The sequence below is a fragment of the Gopherus evgoodei genome, chromosome 1 (genome assembly GCF_007399415.2).
Source record: "Gopherus evgoodei ecotype Sinaloan lineage chromosome 1, rGopEvg1_v1.p, whole genome shotgun sequence".
Lineage (NCBI taxonomy): Eukaryota > Metazoa > Chordata > Testudines > Testudinidae > Gopherus > Gopherus evgoodei.
The window spans coordinates 166819104-166835181 of record NC_044322.1 but is presented as its reverse complement, the minus strand read 5'-3'; the positions used below and the strand labels follow the sequence as shown (position 1 = coordinate 166835181).

General features: G+C 44.5%; 1 protein-coding gene across 13 annotated transcripts in view; it reads left to right on the top strand.

Moving 5' to 3' along the window:
* The window catches only part of SON (SON DNA binding protein), a 68728-nt gene that overhangs the window by 50077 nt on the left and 2573 nt on the right, over positions 1-16078 (top strand). For 9 of the 13 annotated variants that reach the window (XM_030578611.1, XM_030578638.1, XM_030578679.1 and 6 more), the window contains 3 exons: positions 5096-5243; positions 8964-9032; positions 9136-9251. In XM_030578611.1, coding sequence (XP_030434471.1) covers positions 5096-5243; positions 8964-9032; positions 9136-9251 — 333 coding nt within the window. Of the gene's footprint in view, positions 1-3353; positions 4345-5095; positions 5244-8963; positions 9033-9135; positions 9252-16078 lie in introns of those variants that run through there. The other 4 variants (XR_004002422.1, XR_004002419.1, XR_004002421.1 and 1 more) reach the window with 4 other exon arrangements.

The window sequence follows — 16078 nt, the reverse complement described above, 5'->3', positions numbered from 1 at the left end:
CCCTGTCCGGTACTGAATCCATTTCAGGTCCCTGGATTTAATTTTCAAAGGCCTCCGAATGGACTGGCTCTGAGGCTTCAGAGACTTACTTCGTTTCTCTTTGGCACACCACAACAGCTATGATCAGCAGAAATCCTGGAGGAGACAGTGCTCAGAGTTTTTAGGAGGAAGGGGATAAGGTTTCCTTTATGGTGGGCTCTTTATAATGGAGTTTTCGTTCAACATAAATCACTGTAATCAGTACCTTCCTGGTGGATTGGAAAACTCGTATCTTTGCAGAAGTCTTGTCAGGATAACAGCTCTAAGGGATGATACAGCATCACTTCCAGAAGATACACAATCAAAAATATTCTAAAGCTTTATATTCTGTACAATCTAAAATCAAACCAAAAAGCCCACCAACAAAACCAAGCAGTCAATAATAGCATCGTACAAACAAGGGTGGCGAATAGTCTTTCAGACTCATAGGTGCTTTTCAGAATTTTGTTGGTACCTCTTTGGATGAATGTGAACATAGAGGCCTTTTGCTCCAGAGTCCAGGATTCATTGGCCCTGTGACTGGGCCCTGTTACTCTCGCTTGTAGGAGTTTGACCTGCTGTATATCTTCCCTATACGTCTCACCATAGTCAGTCCTTCAGAAGAAAGCCAAATTCAGGGAGAAGATCATCCTGGTATTTCTGGACTGGCTCAGGACGTGGTAGCACTGTAGCTGGCTGGATCTCTTCTGTGATTACTCACTATGTCTCACTGTGGGTACAGTTCAGCATGGAGAATCCCTTGTTCTTGAGTTGGAACTGCACGAAGAGGGATTTATCTGAACTGCTTGATAAGTGTTCAGAAACAGATTAGGGCATATTTCATGCTTGATGCAAGGCCAGAAGATTTAAGTCCAGTTACTAGTGAAATTTCTTTCTGTTTTTGAAAGGCCTGGAATATTGGCTTTTGGGGTCCATGCCACTGTAATACTAAGAGGCAAAGTTAAAGCATTCTTCTATGATGCAGTTTTGAAGGTAATGTTTTTTAGGACAGTTGACAAGCTAAAATTGAGATTTATTTTTTTTCTCTGTCCCCATAATATCTGTATTTAGTGCCAAACGCCCGCTCACATGCACCATTAAAGAGGGGTGAACATTTCTTTTCAGTTTGCTTTTTTGTTAGGAGAGAACGAGTGCTGTAAGTCCTTTTGGCAGTATTCCCTGCATTAATTTTTCATCAAGACAAGGTGGTGATTAAGCTTGCTGTCAATTTCCTTCCAAGTTGGTTTTTCCCATCCACAAGGCTCTTCCTTCTCCTTATTCTGACTAGCCCCGTGAAACACTCGCTGTGAAGAGTGCTTTGTGTATCTTAGATATCTAGTGGTTAGAAAGTCAGATCACTTGTGGTGGTGGTGGTGGTGGTTTTGAGAGTCCCAACCATAAAAGGCGTAGCAATCTGCAAGCTTCATTGTCTTGTGTGAGAGGAACCATTGACCAGGATAAAGCAGCTTTGTTTTCTGTGAAGACCTGTTCCTTCAACATCATGTCTACCTCACTGACAGGAGAGGATGAGATTCTTCCCCTCCAGAACTGTGTAGAAAGCAGCCGGTTAGGCATATTTATATACCATCTCAAATCATTCTGGACTTGATGTTTTAGGCTTTGCTGCTGCCATCTTTGGTAGCCAAGTCCTGCTCACTGTAGTCCCTTACTCTGTTTTTTGTAAGGTACTCACCTTTTTTCTTGTTATTGACGTTCCCACTTATCTGGGCTTTGTTGGCATACCATAAAGCTGTAAAATTGTAATTTTTTACCTGTTAGTGTGGTTTTTAAGCCCTCCTGTGCCAGCCCAGGTATCCCACGCTTGTTCTTATTTTGTTGTTGGAGTTGAAATTGTTCTGAAGTTATTTTCCTATTGTAGTTTTAATCATTAAGCATTCTAAATCATTTGAGCAGGATCTGCCAGCCAGCCTCCTTTATAGGAGAAGTGGTGTCACAAGAGCATTGCTCTTTGTTCGTCCCCATCTGCTTGTAGGAGGAGATGTACCCACTTATCTGGTCTGGCATAGGAGGGCTTGGAGATGAACAGGTGAGAAGTTGCCATTAAACTGTCATCTTGATGAGCAATTTCTCTTGTAATACAATTTGTGAATAGAGATTGGGTAAATGGGAAATATTTTTTTAATCTGTTATGAAACTCATTTGACAGTGATAATGAAAAGAATTAGGAACATAGAATTTACTGTACCTGATGATCCTATTGGACGGTCTAGTCTGGTATTCTGCCTGCCTAATTTAAAATAAAAAGGAATTTGAATCTTTCACATGTCCTGCATCACTTGATTTTTTTTTTTTTTATAAACACTTTCAAAGTTCATTACAAATATGGAGCTCTTACAAACACCCTGTGAGATAACAGGGTGGATGAGTTAGTGTTATCTCTGTCTGGAGGGAAGGAAACTGAGACAAAGAGCTGAAGTGTTTTTTCCAACATCACACTGCAAATTGGTGGCAGAGTGGACTTGGAACTTAGTCATTTCAAGTACTTTGTTCAGTTTTCTAGACCATGCTGTTTCCTCTTAGTTCCATTAATTATCTAATTAAAAAAATTAACATTTTATAAATGTCCTTTTTCACATTTGCTTTAAAGTGCAGTTTCACTCAGAATGTAACTGTATAAATGGTATTGTGTGGCTTCATGTTTTTCTTTCATGATTTCTATTTCAGTTAGCTTCCATTTATAAGTAAAAAGTTTTGTTTTATTTTTCCTCTGACCTGCAATACTTGTTCTCTTTAATTGGAATGTGAGACAAGCTGAGCTCTTTATTTCTAGTAATGATGTGTGAGAAACAAACTTTCTACAGCCTGCAAAGGGGTTGTGCAGGTGTAACTGTTTGCAGTGTAGTAAATGAAGCACAAGAAGGAATAGAATCCAGCTTTCATTCTTAATTGTGTTGGCTTTGTTGTGCTAACAAGAGTGAAAAGCAGTAAAATCATGGTCTGCCACTAAAATCAGCAGATAGCAATACAAGATATGAATGCACAAGAAGCAGATCTGAGTAAGACAATGCCATGTTTACAATAATTTGAAGTACAATTGCACTTAAAAAGTTTAGAGAAAGTTAGATTTTTTTCTAGGTTTAGGATTTGTTTAGGCTTTGATATTTTCTGTCTAAAGTTAATGCCTTCATTTTAAGCCACGAAATGGGTATATTTTGAGTCTTTTTTTCCAAAATTAATTTGAAAATGTAATGGGAAAGCTCCTATAACATGAAAGTGACCTCATCAAGAACTTGCTCCTACTCTGGTTTGTGAACTGAATACACGTTGGTGATAATGAAACAGATGTTGATGTTGAAAATTCTATCATTGCAAAGCAGGTACAAAAGAGGAATCGGAACCCTGGGTGACATTGACTGGGGTTTGTATCATACTCTGCATGGTTGACCTTTTCTTATGAGAGGTTCCTGGAAAAGACAGGGGAGGATGAAACCGGAAGTAAGTAAAAGCCATTCTAGGTGTATAGAGTGAGGCAGTTGGTATCGAACATCAGCTAACTTGTCTCTGCGTACTCGTAAACTGCATGGCCTGCACCGATCAAAAGTTGACTGGAGAGGTAAACTTAGCCTCTGTCTACCCTTCCTTCCATCAGAGCACCTTGTTGTTAAATTCAACATTCAGTTGCATGGTTTTGAGGGATTGGTTTTGTTGCTTATGTAGGTAAATATTTGGAAAACTATTCCTATTATATGTGTTCAGGAATTTTTATGATTTAACTTCTTAACAACAGGAAATCTGGGGGGTTATGATGCATATGTCCTTGGTATGTGCCATAATTGCCTGTGTTGAGAGGCTAATAGGTTTTTATTAAGAATATATATATATATTCTAAGTCTCCTGGAAAAGGAAAACTTCTAATTCTGCTTATATTTGAAACCAAGGAAATATCTGTCTTCGTCTCTTCAAATCTGGGAAATATTTAGTATGTCAAACACAGTAAAAATAAATAAATAAATAAAGAGAGAAAGAAGTGTTCCGTGAACTTACCACTGTTTTGAAACATAGGTAAAGTTGCTACAAAAATACTAGGCGTTGTATCTATTACCTACTGTGTGAGAATAAGTGTGTTATCAATACCAATGTGTAAACTTGTATATTAAGTCAAGCAATTTGCTGCTGTGATGGAAATGACTGACTTACTTGGGTCAGCGGGTGGGGCAGAAGAGAGATGATAGTTCACAGAATAACCTGTGAACTTTCACCCCTCTATATGGAAACTTGTTTCAGGGTCAAATCCTTGTAGCTGCCTTCTTGCCACGGTCAATGCCAGCCCTACTATTCACAACACTGCGGCCATCGAGGCCTAGGTACGTAAACATTTAAGGAGTTTTTAAAGTTCTTTACAAGAAACCAAATTTTTAAAAGTTCTATTTGATAAGCTTACGACACTTAACAACTATTATGTAATGATGATTTGAGACGATATTACAATTACTGCTGCTGAACTGTGTGGCTAAGTACCTTATTTTTGTTCATTTGTTTTTAAAGAAACGCCTGTATCTGTTCTATGTGGATTTTCAGAGTAAAATGTATGTCTGCAACTGCTGCGTACTAAAGTGGGGAAACATTATTCATATTTAAAATATGCCTAAAGAGTATTTGAGTGTCATTACTATATTTGCTTGTATTTTGTTCAATAACTAGGTACACTTGGCACAAACGTTGCTAGTTAAACAATTAACACTGCCTCCTTTTACAAGATAAGAAGAGATACATTGGAACCAAAGTAATGTGTTTAAAAATAAACGTTGGTTATCATTTTATTACGTGCACATGTTTGAAACAGGTCAATGTTTAAAATTGCCATTTTTGACTTAAAGGATCTCATTAAAATTTTCTTAATCTGTTTCTAGTTTGATATTTTGAACAAATTATGTGTCTAACTTATATGTTGTGAACTCTGGATTATACAAGCCATGTAAACGTATGTAAAGCTAAGGTGTATTCACTTGAATTGATCAATGAAAGATTGTTAGAAACATTTTTGGAAGCTCCCAGTTATTTTTTTTAAATCAAGTGCTAACTTTAGGACTTGTTTTACTTTTCTTTCTTTGGATAGGATCAGTTCTTAAGAGCAGCCCCTGTAACTGGAGGAATGGGAGCCCAGCTGATGAGAAAAATGGGCTGGAGAGAAGGAGAGGGACTAGGAAAAAACAGAGAAGGAACTGTGGAGCCTATCCTAGTGGATTTTAAGACAGATCGAAAAGGTAAACTCTTTCTTTGAACCTTTTAAAACATTATAAACTGATGATGATTTTCTTTCTATTATAGCAAAGAATAGAACAATCTTAGTATGAGGAAATTATTTTCACTGTAATATGTATATGAATATTACAATAAAAATAGTCATATTGATACTGGCCCCTTACGCCCTAGTCGACATGCATTTAGGCATGAGCTTAACTTTAAAGCCATAAATACTCCTATATAAGTCTATGGGGCTCCTCTTCCATTTAAAGTTAGACATGTGCATAAGCATGTCTGCAGGATCAGAACCCTATTGTGGCTTAAATGAGCTGCTCACATTACACAATTGGGTATTTTGCATATATATGCAAACTCAACAGCATTTTTATTTTACAATGCATGCTGAGATATGCTGTGATTCAGAAAGGAAGTTTTTAAGCACTTAAAGTTAAAATTTGTAAATGTGCTGCAAAATTCCAATTGACTTCAGTAGAGCCTGGATTTCACCTATATTGTTTCATAGTGTGCACTGGTAAACCAGATTAACATTGGCTTGTAGTTTAAGTAGAAAACCAAATATTTACCAGTTGTTCCTTAACCTTTTTGAGCTTGTAATTCATTACACAGATCACATTTAAGCTTACAGACATTTAAAGCAGAGTTCATTCAATCATAGTTTCAGTCAGAAAAGAAACACAGGACATAAACTCTGTAGGCCTGATTTTCATAGGTGCTGTCAAGTAGGTGAAAACTGCAGATGCTAAAAACCAGACCCTGACTGTCCACATAGAGATTTCCCAGTAGCAGAATGCTCTCCAAGTACCAATCACACACTGAAAATAAGGTGTTACAGTCAAGATTGTAAAAATTGTCTGTGTGGAGTCAGGAAATGGAGACTCTGAGGAGTCTCACTCTTCTGTTTTACAAGTATAAGAATGAGTTCCTGTCTAAAGTTTATAGCTCCTTTAGCAGTCTACACAATGGCTTTATAACTGAGTGAAGAAACAGTCCAAAAATATAGAAGAGGAAGCCATGAAAACAAATATGAGTTTTACATATAAAGTGGCTTAACCTTCATTTATGTCAGACATCTTGCCAGATTGAAGCTAGAGAGAGAGAGTTTGGAGAAGAATTAGTTGACAGATGTTCCAGGAAGAAAACTTCGTTGTTGAGCTGCAGCACAGCCTTTTCAGCAGCTCTGTCCTGTAATGCTCTCATTGCCAATAACAGTTCCTTGAGTTTAATGTGGGTAATGTCACAGGCAGCGGGGAAGAACTACACAGATCTGTAACTAAAGTAAAATTCCTTCAAGGTCATTTCTCTTTTTCTGAGCGGCCTGCAGAAAGGGGTTATCTGATAGGCTCACAACGATTGAGAGTACTAACCTTATTGAGTGTCTGGGGACCTCTGTGTGGTATCTGATAACATTTCTTACATCTGTAGAGTTAGACGTTCAATCCCAATGTTTGTTTATATAATCCTGAAGACCTGTACCAGGACCAGTGCCTTGTTGTGCTAAGCACTGTACAGACAAATAGGTAGATATGTTCACTGCCCCAAAGAGCTCACTGTTTAGTAAGATGGCCAGAGAGGTGGAGAAGAAGAGTACAGCATACAAGCAAAGTTATTAGTAAGACTGCTGGCATCCATCTTAGTGAGGAGAACTCTGAGCATGCATCTTCCTTTTCTTGGTATAGGTTCACCGACAAATATTGATATCCTTGCAGTGATCCCTGGGTTGTTTTAATGTAATCCGTTTTTTCCTGTTTTGAGTTATAGCAGATAGACGATCCTTTCCAACAGGCTCCCTAAAAAAATCAAATCCAGATTGATAGGGAGAAGTGCTAAAGTTTCGCCAAACCAACATGGGTGCCTAATGTTAAGATCATGTACGCTATAAAGAGGCAACTTGGGTTGTTAAAAATAGGTAGCTGAAGTGATTCTTGTACATGGGGAGGGCAATAAAGTGCATTGGAATGTACTGATGCTGTTATTTATAAAATGCCAAATCTATGCCAAGTGCTGTGCAAACCAATATGAAGAAGATGGAAGGGAAGGGTTGAGGAAAAGCCTTGACCAGTGTGTGTGTACTGCTGAAAGCAAGACTGGAACTTTATCTAGAAGGGGTTAGTGTTCTGGCTAGAAAATTTAAATGGACAAAGTAATTTTCTTCCCTGCTTATAAAAGAAAACAATTTTTGAAATCTTGTCTAAAGTTATTCGAAAATAGTGAGTGTTTTGACTTCTGGGAACATACATCCAGGGACAGTCAATTAACTTTGTTCAGTAAAAGCTATTTTGGGAAACAGCAGCAAAGTGTGAATCCAGAGCTTGCCAGCCTTCCCTTGGCTCTGCACCAGACCCAGCTAGTCTCAGGCAGGGCCTGAACAGCTTCCAGGCCTGCAGCCACTAAGCTACTCTTTTGCTCTGTTGGCTGCCATTAAGCTGTGAGAACTCCCTTCTCGGCAGCTGAAAGGTGTAAAAACACACTGCTTCATTTAACAGTGGAAAGCAGAACATCTTCCCATTAGTTGGTTCAGAGCCATACCTCTCAAGCTGCCAGATGTGAAACATAATGTGCTATAGGATCTCTCCCTTCACTGTAACCTCAGTTTTGTAATTATTTCTGATGTAAATAATTTTCAACAACAAAAAGGAAGAAACATTGGAGTTGTTTGAATTTGGAGGTAACTTTAGGGCCATAATCTCTTAAAATAAACCATGTTTGAAGTTCTGAGGGTGAAGGCGTGGTGGTAATGAGGAGGTGAGTTTAATTTAAAACAAACAAACAAAAAAAAAAAGGTCCCCTTTACTCCCTTCATTCCCCAAAGCCAGGAGAGGAATCAAGTGAAGATAAGAAACAAGAAAAATAAAAAGAGAGGATTGAAGGAAAAGAAGTTCAGAGCCATTGTCGTTCAAATGTTTTATTTTTACATGTATTTAAAAGTGTCACTCGAGGGAGTAAAGGCCTTTTTGAAATGAATGAGGGTAAAATGTTTTATTAAAGGAAAATAGTGGGTCACCACACACATTTCCTTATTTTATAGGCAGATTGATTGTTTTATTTTACCCTTTAAAATCTTGGGATTGGAAGGTTGGAGCGGAAGAGATGGCTCATGAGAGGATGTCTTGTACAAAGTAATTAACAGAATGGAAGTTTGATAGCTACTGACTCAGAACTATACAGAATGTGTTTTTTTAATCACCTACTTACTTTTTCCTTCCTCCTGAGAACAGACAATTGCAGCAGGTTAGGTTTTCCATGACTTTCAATGGGTGGGACTTGTGCTTCTACATCACTTAAGCAATTTTGATAATCCCACCTTGTATTTCTGCTATAGGCTTGGTCTATACTGAAAAGTTATATCTGCTTTGCTCTGTCAGTTAGGGGTTTGGAAAAAAATCACACTTCTGATTGACAAAGCTACACTGACAAAACCCCATTGTAGATGCAGCTTTATCAACAGATGAGTGCTTCTGTCAAGGTAGCTAATGTCATTCAGGGAAGTGGTGTTCCTGCACTGACAGAAAAACTCCTTCTGCAGTGTAAACTGCATCTGCACTGGGGCCTATGCCAGCATAGTCTCTATAATGTAGACACAGTCACAGACAATGCTTAAGGCTAAGATTTTGTCATTTTTATTTTTAATAAAAGGCACAGGTCATGGGCTTAATGCAAAAATCATGTTTATAGCAGAAGAAAGTAATACAAGATATAAACATGGTCCATATTTTGTTTAGGCCTTGTTGCAGTGGGAGAAAAGACACAAAAGAGATCGGGACATTTTAGTGTAATGAAGGATCTTTCAGGTAAGGCCTTTTTTAAACTCCTTTAAAATATCTAATTTAAGGTAACTTGTTTAGGAGTGACATTGGAATTAATATAGAAATGAAATATGTTGATATATTTAAGGTAAACATCCAGTTTCTGCATTGATGGAGATATGTAATAAAAGAAGATGGTCACCACCTGTATTCGTATTGGTGGATGATAGTGGGCCTGATCATCGCAAACATTTTATCTTCAAGGTAAGCTTGAATTCCCTTTTCTGACATGTCTAGTACTCAGTTAGAAGTGAGAAATCTAGTGTTCTTCTTCGAGTGCTTGCTCATATCGATTCCAATTAGGTGTGTGCGCGCCGCATGCACGTTCGTCGGAAGATTTTTACCCTCGCAACACTCGGTGGGTTGGCTGGGCGCCCCCTGGCATGGCGCCGTTATGGCACCGAGTATATACCCCTGCTGACGCATCCGCTACTCTATTCCTTCTTACCGCCCGTCTTGGTCGTTGGGACAGTGGAGCGCGGCTTAGCTGATCTCCACGTCCCTGGCTATTCACTCATTCTAATACTTATTATGTATATAGTTTATTCTCTATAGTTCTAGTTAATACTTTTAATAATTTTTTGTAAACGTAGCTTGTGTATATAGTTCAGAGGGTTGGGGATTAGCCCTTTCCCTCACCTGGTGCCCAGGCCCATGCCTGGCTCACTGGGTTTCAAACTGTGCTCGGCCTGCCGCAGGCCGATGCCCCCAGGAGACCCTCACGACTCCTGTCTCAAGTGCTTGGGGGAATCACACCTCGCAGACAAGTGCCGGATCTGCAAATCCTTCAAACCGCAGACAAAAAAGGAGCGGGACTTTTGCCTCAAGCAGCTCCTAATGGAGGCAGCTCTCACTCCTTCACCTTCGGCACCGGGTGCCGGTCAGTCCGCACCGGGGAGAAGTGCCTCGTCGGCACCGGAGTGCGCCGGCACCACGAAGACATCTCGGCACCAACCGGGACCGGCCCAGAAACCTGCCCGGCACTGCTTCCTCTCCCCACGAGCCAAGAAGCTGAAAGCTCCTGCGGCTTCACTATCTGCACCGCAGTCTGAGCAGCAGCCTAAGTCAAGCCGCCCGGCACCAGTAGCTGCCGCGGCACCGACAATCTCAGCACCGTTGATTCCGGCCTCGCAAGGGCCGTCGAGTCCGGTGCCTGATAGCTCCCTGGCGCATGCCTTGGTAGAGCTCATCGTTCCCACGACGCCAGAGACATTTTCTACGGCGAGGGAACTGATTGCATTAACGGAGCCCACCCTGCCTCAACCCCCGGCACCGCCAGTGCGGGTTATTCAATCAACAGGCAAGCCTGCCATGGTAAGACTGTCCTCAAATCAGCACTGCCGAGAGGCACCACTCAAGATCGAGGTCCGGCCAGCGTTCTCGATCTCGGCACCCATCCTATTCCCGACGCCGCTCACAGTCCCGATACTGATCTCCTCGGTACTGGTCATACTCGTGGCACCACTCGAGATCCCGCTCGCCGGCCTAATACTCCAGCCACTGATCCAGCTCCCAGCACTGTTCCCTCCGCAGCTGCTCTCATCATAGAGCTTCAAGATCCTGGCCGACCTCCCGGCACCACGCCGGTCGCAGGTCCCGGTCCTCCTACTGGTACGGAACCCGGTACCACTCTCCGGTGCGGCATGGAGAACAGTTCGCTGGATGCAGGGCTCCTCCTCAACCGGTCTCTGCCCCGGCGTGGCCATCGCGGCATGCGTCTGTCTTATCGCACGCCGATAGTGCCTCCGGGGATTCAGACGTACACAGCCGAGTTCTACATGAGGCTCCAGGTCCAGACCGAGGTCCTCAACAGTAGTCCTTTTGGATGCCTTGGGCATATCCCCGGGCCCAAGGTGAACCCACAGTACCATCACGCTCCGCCCCATTGGAACATCGCGCACCGGAGGCCACTGTTGGCTGTCCCCCTCCAGCGGGTACAGACTGCTCTCCTTTGGCACCAGACCCTCAGGTCCTCCCAGACCCTGACGTGCCTCCTGACCATGAGTTCATACATAAGCCACTCGTCCCTGGTCTGTCATCTTCCTCTTCCCCAGATGAGGCAGTAGCTGGGACATCCTCATCGGGCCCGCCCTCTGTTGATCTCCGAGCCCACCAGTACCTTCTGAGGAGAGTCGCCTTAAATATCAATCTACAGGTAGAGGAAGTCCCAGAGGTTGAAGACCCTGTGGTAGACATCCTGTCAGCGGATGCGCCAACTCGTGTGGCTTTACCATTTATCCGCTCCATACAAGCCAAAGCGGACACCATCTGGCAATCCCCAGCGTCTATCCATCCCACGGCCAGAGGGGTGGAATAAAAGGACATGGTGCCCTCCAAGGGATATGAGTACTTATATACCCACCCTCCCCCATGCTCTCTGGTGGTCCAATCCATGAATGAGCGCGAACACCGTGGCCAGCAAGCCCCCGCCCCAAAATCAAGGGAGGCTAGACGTATGGACCTGTTGGGACGTAAAGTCTACTCTGCGGGGGGCCTCCAACTCAGGATGGCGAACCAACAGGCCCTGCTTAGCAGATATAATTATAATACCTGGTAGGCGGTGGGCAAGTTCACTGAACTGGTCCCACAGGACTCCCGCCAGGAATTCCAGGCCCTTCTGGAGGAAGGACAGTAAGTTGCACGGACCTCCCTCCAGGCCTCACTTGATGCTGCCGATTCAGCAGCCAGAACTGTGGCCTCTGGCATCACAATGAGACGGATATCGTGGCTGCAAGTGTCAGGCCTACCTCCTGAACTGCAGCACACCATCCAAGACTTGCCATTTGAAGGCCAGGGCCTCTTCTCTCAGAAAACGGACTCTAGGCTGCAGAGTCTCAAGGACAATAGGGTGATAATGCATTCCCTTGGGATGCATACCCCACAGACCCAGCGAAGGTCCTTCCGTAGCCAGCCTCAGCGCCCTTACCCCCCACCCAGGCCATGACAAGACTTTGGCAGAAGGCGCGGTCGTGGTAACTGCAGACGGCAGTCTGGACCCCAAGGGGGCCACAATAACTGTCCCGCCAAACCAATGACGGGCCCGAAACCGAACTTTTGAAGGTGCGCCCAAGAGCAGAGCACCAGTCCTTCCCCAGGATCCGTTTCAGTTCTGCAACTGCCTTTCCTCCTTCCTCCCTGCGTGGACCCAGTTAACCTCGGATCGTTGGGTCCAATGCACGGTAGAATTTGGATATCACCTCCAATTCATTTCGCCCCCTCCCTCCCCATCCCTCTTCAGGGACCCCTCTCACGAGCAATTCCTCTGGCAAGACGTTCAAACGCTCCTTTCGACTGGAGCTATAGAGGAGGTACTGGAGGAATTAAGGGGCAAGGGTTTTTATTGCTGATATTTCCTAATACCCAAGGCAAAAGGAGGCCTCTGGTCTATCCTGGACCTGAAAGGACTCAACATGTTCATGAAAAAGTTGAAGTTCTGCATGGTATCCCTGGGGACCATCATCCCATCCCTGGATCCCAGGGACTGATACGCTGCTCTCGACATGAAGGACGCATATTTCCACATTGCCATTTACCCTTCGCACAGACGGTACCTACGGTTTATGGTGAACTGCCAACATTTTCAATTTGCGGTCCTTCCGTTTGGCCTCTCTACAGCCCCTCGCATGTTCACGAAGTGTATGGCTGTAGTGGCCGCCTCCCTCTGTCATCGTCGAATAAGTGTCTTTCCTTACCTAGACAAGTGGCTTATTCGAGGGACCTCCCAGGCCCATGTCACCAGGCATGTGGGCATCGTCAAGGACCTATTCAGCCGATTAGGCCTGATGATCAAACTAGACAAATCTCATCTAGTGCCCACACAAAGAATAGAGTTTATTGGGGCCATTCTAGACTCCAAACTCTCAAGAGCCTACTTACCACTACCCCGATTTCAGGCAAAAGTTTCAATTATAAAAAGCCTCCAAGGCTTTCCGACGACCTCGGCTCGCAACTGTCTCAGCCTCCTTGGTCACATGGCTGCATGCACCTTTGTAACCAAACACGCCAAACTACGCCTGCGTCCCCTTCAAACCTGGCTCACCTCAATTTACCGCCCAGGCAGAGATACCATAGACATGGTGGTCACCATTCCTCAGAGCATTCTACACTCCCTCGACTGGTGGCTAACACCCTCCCTGCTGTGTGCAGGACTGCCGTTCCATCCGATGCAGCCCTCAGTGTCCCTAATGACGGATGTGTCATCTCTCGGCTGGGGGGGCTTACCTAGGCCATCTTCGCACACAAGGCCTCTGGTCATCTCGAGAGCTGGCGCTGCACATAAACGTCCGAGAGCTGAGAGCAGTCCGCCTGGCGTGCCAGGCGTTCCAGCAACATCTGCAGGGTCGTTGTGTGTCAGTGCTTACAGACAACACAATGGCGATGCACTACATAAACAAACAGGGAGGGACTCGATCCTCCCCCCTTTGTCAGGAGGCGATCCAACTGTGGGAATTTTGCATAGCCCACTCAATAGACCTTGTGGTGTCTTTTCTCCTAGGGGTTCGGAACACTCTGGCAGATCAACTCAGCAGATCTTTTCTGTCTCACGAGTGGTCGATTCGTCCGGACATTATACATTCTGTTTTCCGGAAGTGGGGCTTTCCCCACATAGACTTCTTTGCTTCTTGCGAGAACAGGAAATGCCAGAGGTTCTGCTCTTTCCAAGGTCTCGCCCCGGGCTCAATATCAGACGCCTTCCTAATGCCATGGAAGAGCCAGCTGCTTTACGTGTTTCCACCCTTCCCACTGGTGCACAATGTTCTCCTAAAGCTCCGCAGGGACAAGGCTTGCCTGATTCTGGTCGCCTCTGCGTGGCCCCGACAACACTGGTACACCACGTTGCTCGACCTCTCGATAGCAGACTCAATCTCCCTGCCTCTTCATCAAGATCTTATAACTCAGGACCACGGCAGGCTTCGCCACCCAGGCCTGCAATCCCTTCATCTCACAGCGTGACTCCTGCATGGTTAACCCAGTCAGAGTTACGCTGCTCTGCCCCAGTGCAAGAAGTTCTCCTGGGTAACAGAAAACCTTCCACTCGGTCTACATACTTGGCCAAGTGGAAACGTTTTTCCTGCTGGTGTCAAACACTGAATGCCACACCCACGGAGGTTCCCATCCCCACTATACTGGACTACCTCTGGTATCTTAAACAGCAAGGTCTTGCTACCTCTTCATTGTGAGTGCACTTGGCGGCTATTTCTACTTTCCACCCAGGAGAAGGTAGTCACTCTGTCTTCTCCCACCCTATGGTTTCGAGGTTCCTCAAGGGTCTGGAGCATCTATACCCCCTAGTACACCGCCCCGCCCCTTCCAGGGACCTCAACCTGGTCCTGACGAGAGTTACGTCTCCTCCATTCGAGCCATTGGCAACCTGCTCGCTCCTATATCTGTCATGGAAAACAGCCTTCCTTGTAGCCATCACGTTGGCTAGAAGAGTCTCCGAGCTCTGATGGTGGACCCACCGTATACGGTGTTCCACAAAGACAAGGTGCAGTTGCGTCTACATCCAACGTTCCTCCCCAAAATAGTTTTGGCCTTCCATCTCAATCAAGACATATTCCTCCTGGTCTTCTTTCCCAAACGGCATGCATCCCGTCGGGAGCAGCAGTTGCATTCCCTCGACGTCTGTAGGGCGCTCGCCTTTTACATTGACCGGACAAAGCCCTTCCGCAAAACGCCCCAACTCTTCGTTGCAGTGGCAGACCGGCTGAAAGGCCTACCCACCTCTTCTCAGAGGATTTCGTCCTGGGTAATGGCGTGCATCCGTACTTGCTATGATCTAGCTCATATTTCTCCGGGTCATATTACCGCACATTTACCAGGGCTCAGGCCTCGTCGGCCACCTTCTTAGCTCGAGTACCTATCCAGGAGATATGTTGAGCAGCTACTTGGTCTTCAGTGCACACCTTTGCTTCCCATTATGCCTTGGTGCAACAATCCAGAAATGATGCAGCCTTCGGCTCAGCGGTTCTGCATTCTGCAGTATTTCACTCCGACCCCACTGCCTAGGTAAGGCTTGGGATTCACCGAATTGGAATCAATATGAGCAAGCACTCGAAGAAGAAAAGACGGTTCCTCACCTTTTGTAACTGTTGTTCTTCGAGATGTTGCTCATATCCATTCCAAAACCCGCCCTCCTTCCCCACTGTCGGAGTAGCCGGCAAGAAGAAACTGAGGAGCGGATGGGTCGGCAGGGGTATATACTCGGTGCCATAACGGCGCCACGCCAGGGGGCGCCCAGCCGTCCCACCGAGTGTTGCTAGGGTAAAAATCTTCCAACGAATGTGCACGCAGCGCGCGCACACCTAATTGGAATGGATATGAGCAACACATCTCGAAGAACAACAGTTACAAAGATGAGTAACCGTCTTTTATTTCATTTTTTTGTATTCTAGTAGTGCCCCCAGTGTGCTGGGCACGGTCCAAACACCCAGGAATACAATGTCCTTATTCCAAAGAGCTTACAATGTATCCCCAGAACCTGCAAACACTTATGCACATTTGTAACTATGAAGAGGCCAGAAGCCATTCTTCCCACTACTTATTTAAATGAGTTAAACCAATTTGGGGTCAGATCCTACCTGTCATAGTCCCATGAATAAGCTTTAGTGGAACGGCCCTTGTGAATAAATTGAGCAGGATTTAACCCTTTTTTTATTCTTTAGTCAGTTTAGTCCAGCTTACTCGCTTTCCACATGAATCTTGCATTAATGTTTGCCACTGAAAATGACCACTCTTCTGCTAAAGAGCTGACAGAGAGAAATAGATCACAAAAATGTATTAGTGACTTTCCCCTTCGCTGGGAGAAAAATTCTCAAGCATTCTGGAAAAGATCACTGCAGTTTTACAGGAGTCCAGGCCATAACATCTTGTCCTATACTTCATTTCAAATGTTTGCATATAGAAAGAATAAATTCAGGCATACACTTTTTCTGCCTTAATGGTAGTTTCTTACCAGACGAGCCGCCCACAACTGCCTGGATGGCCGAAGGGAGAAAGCCAGTCGCTCAGCTACTATTAGGTTCCCACCT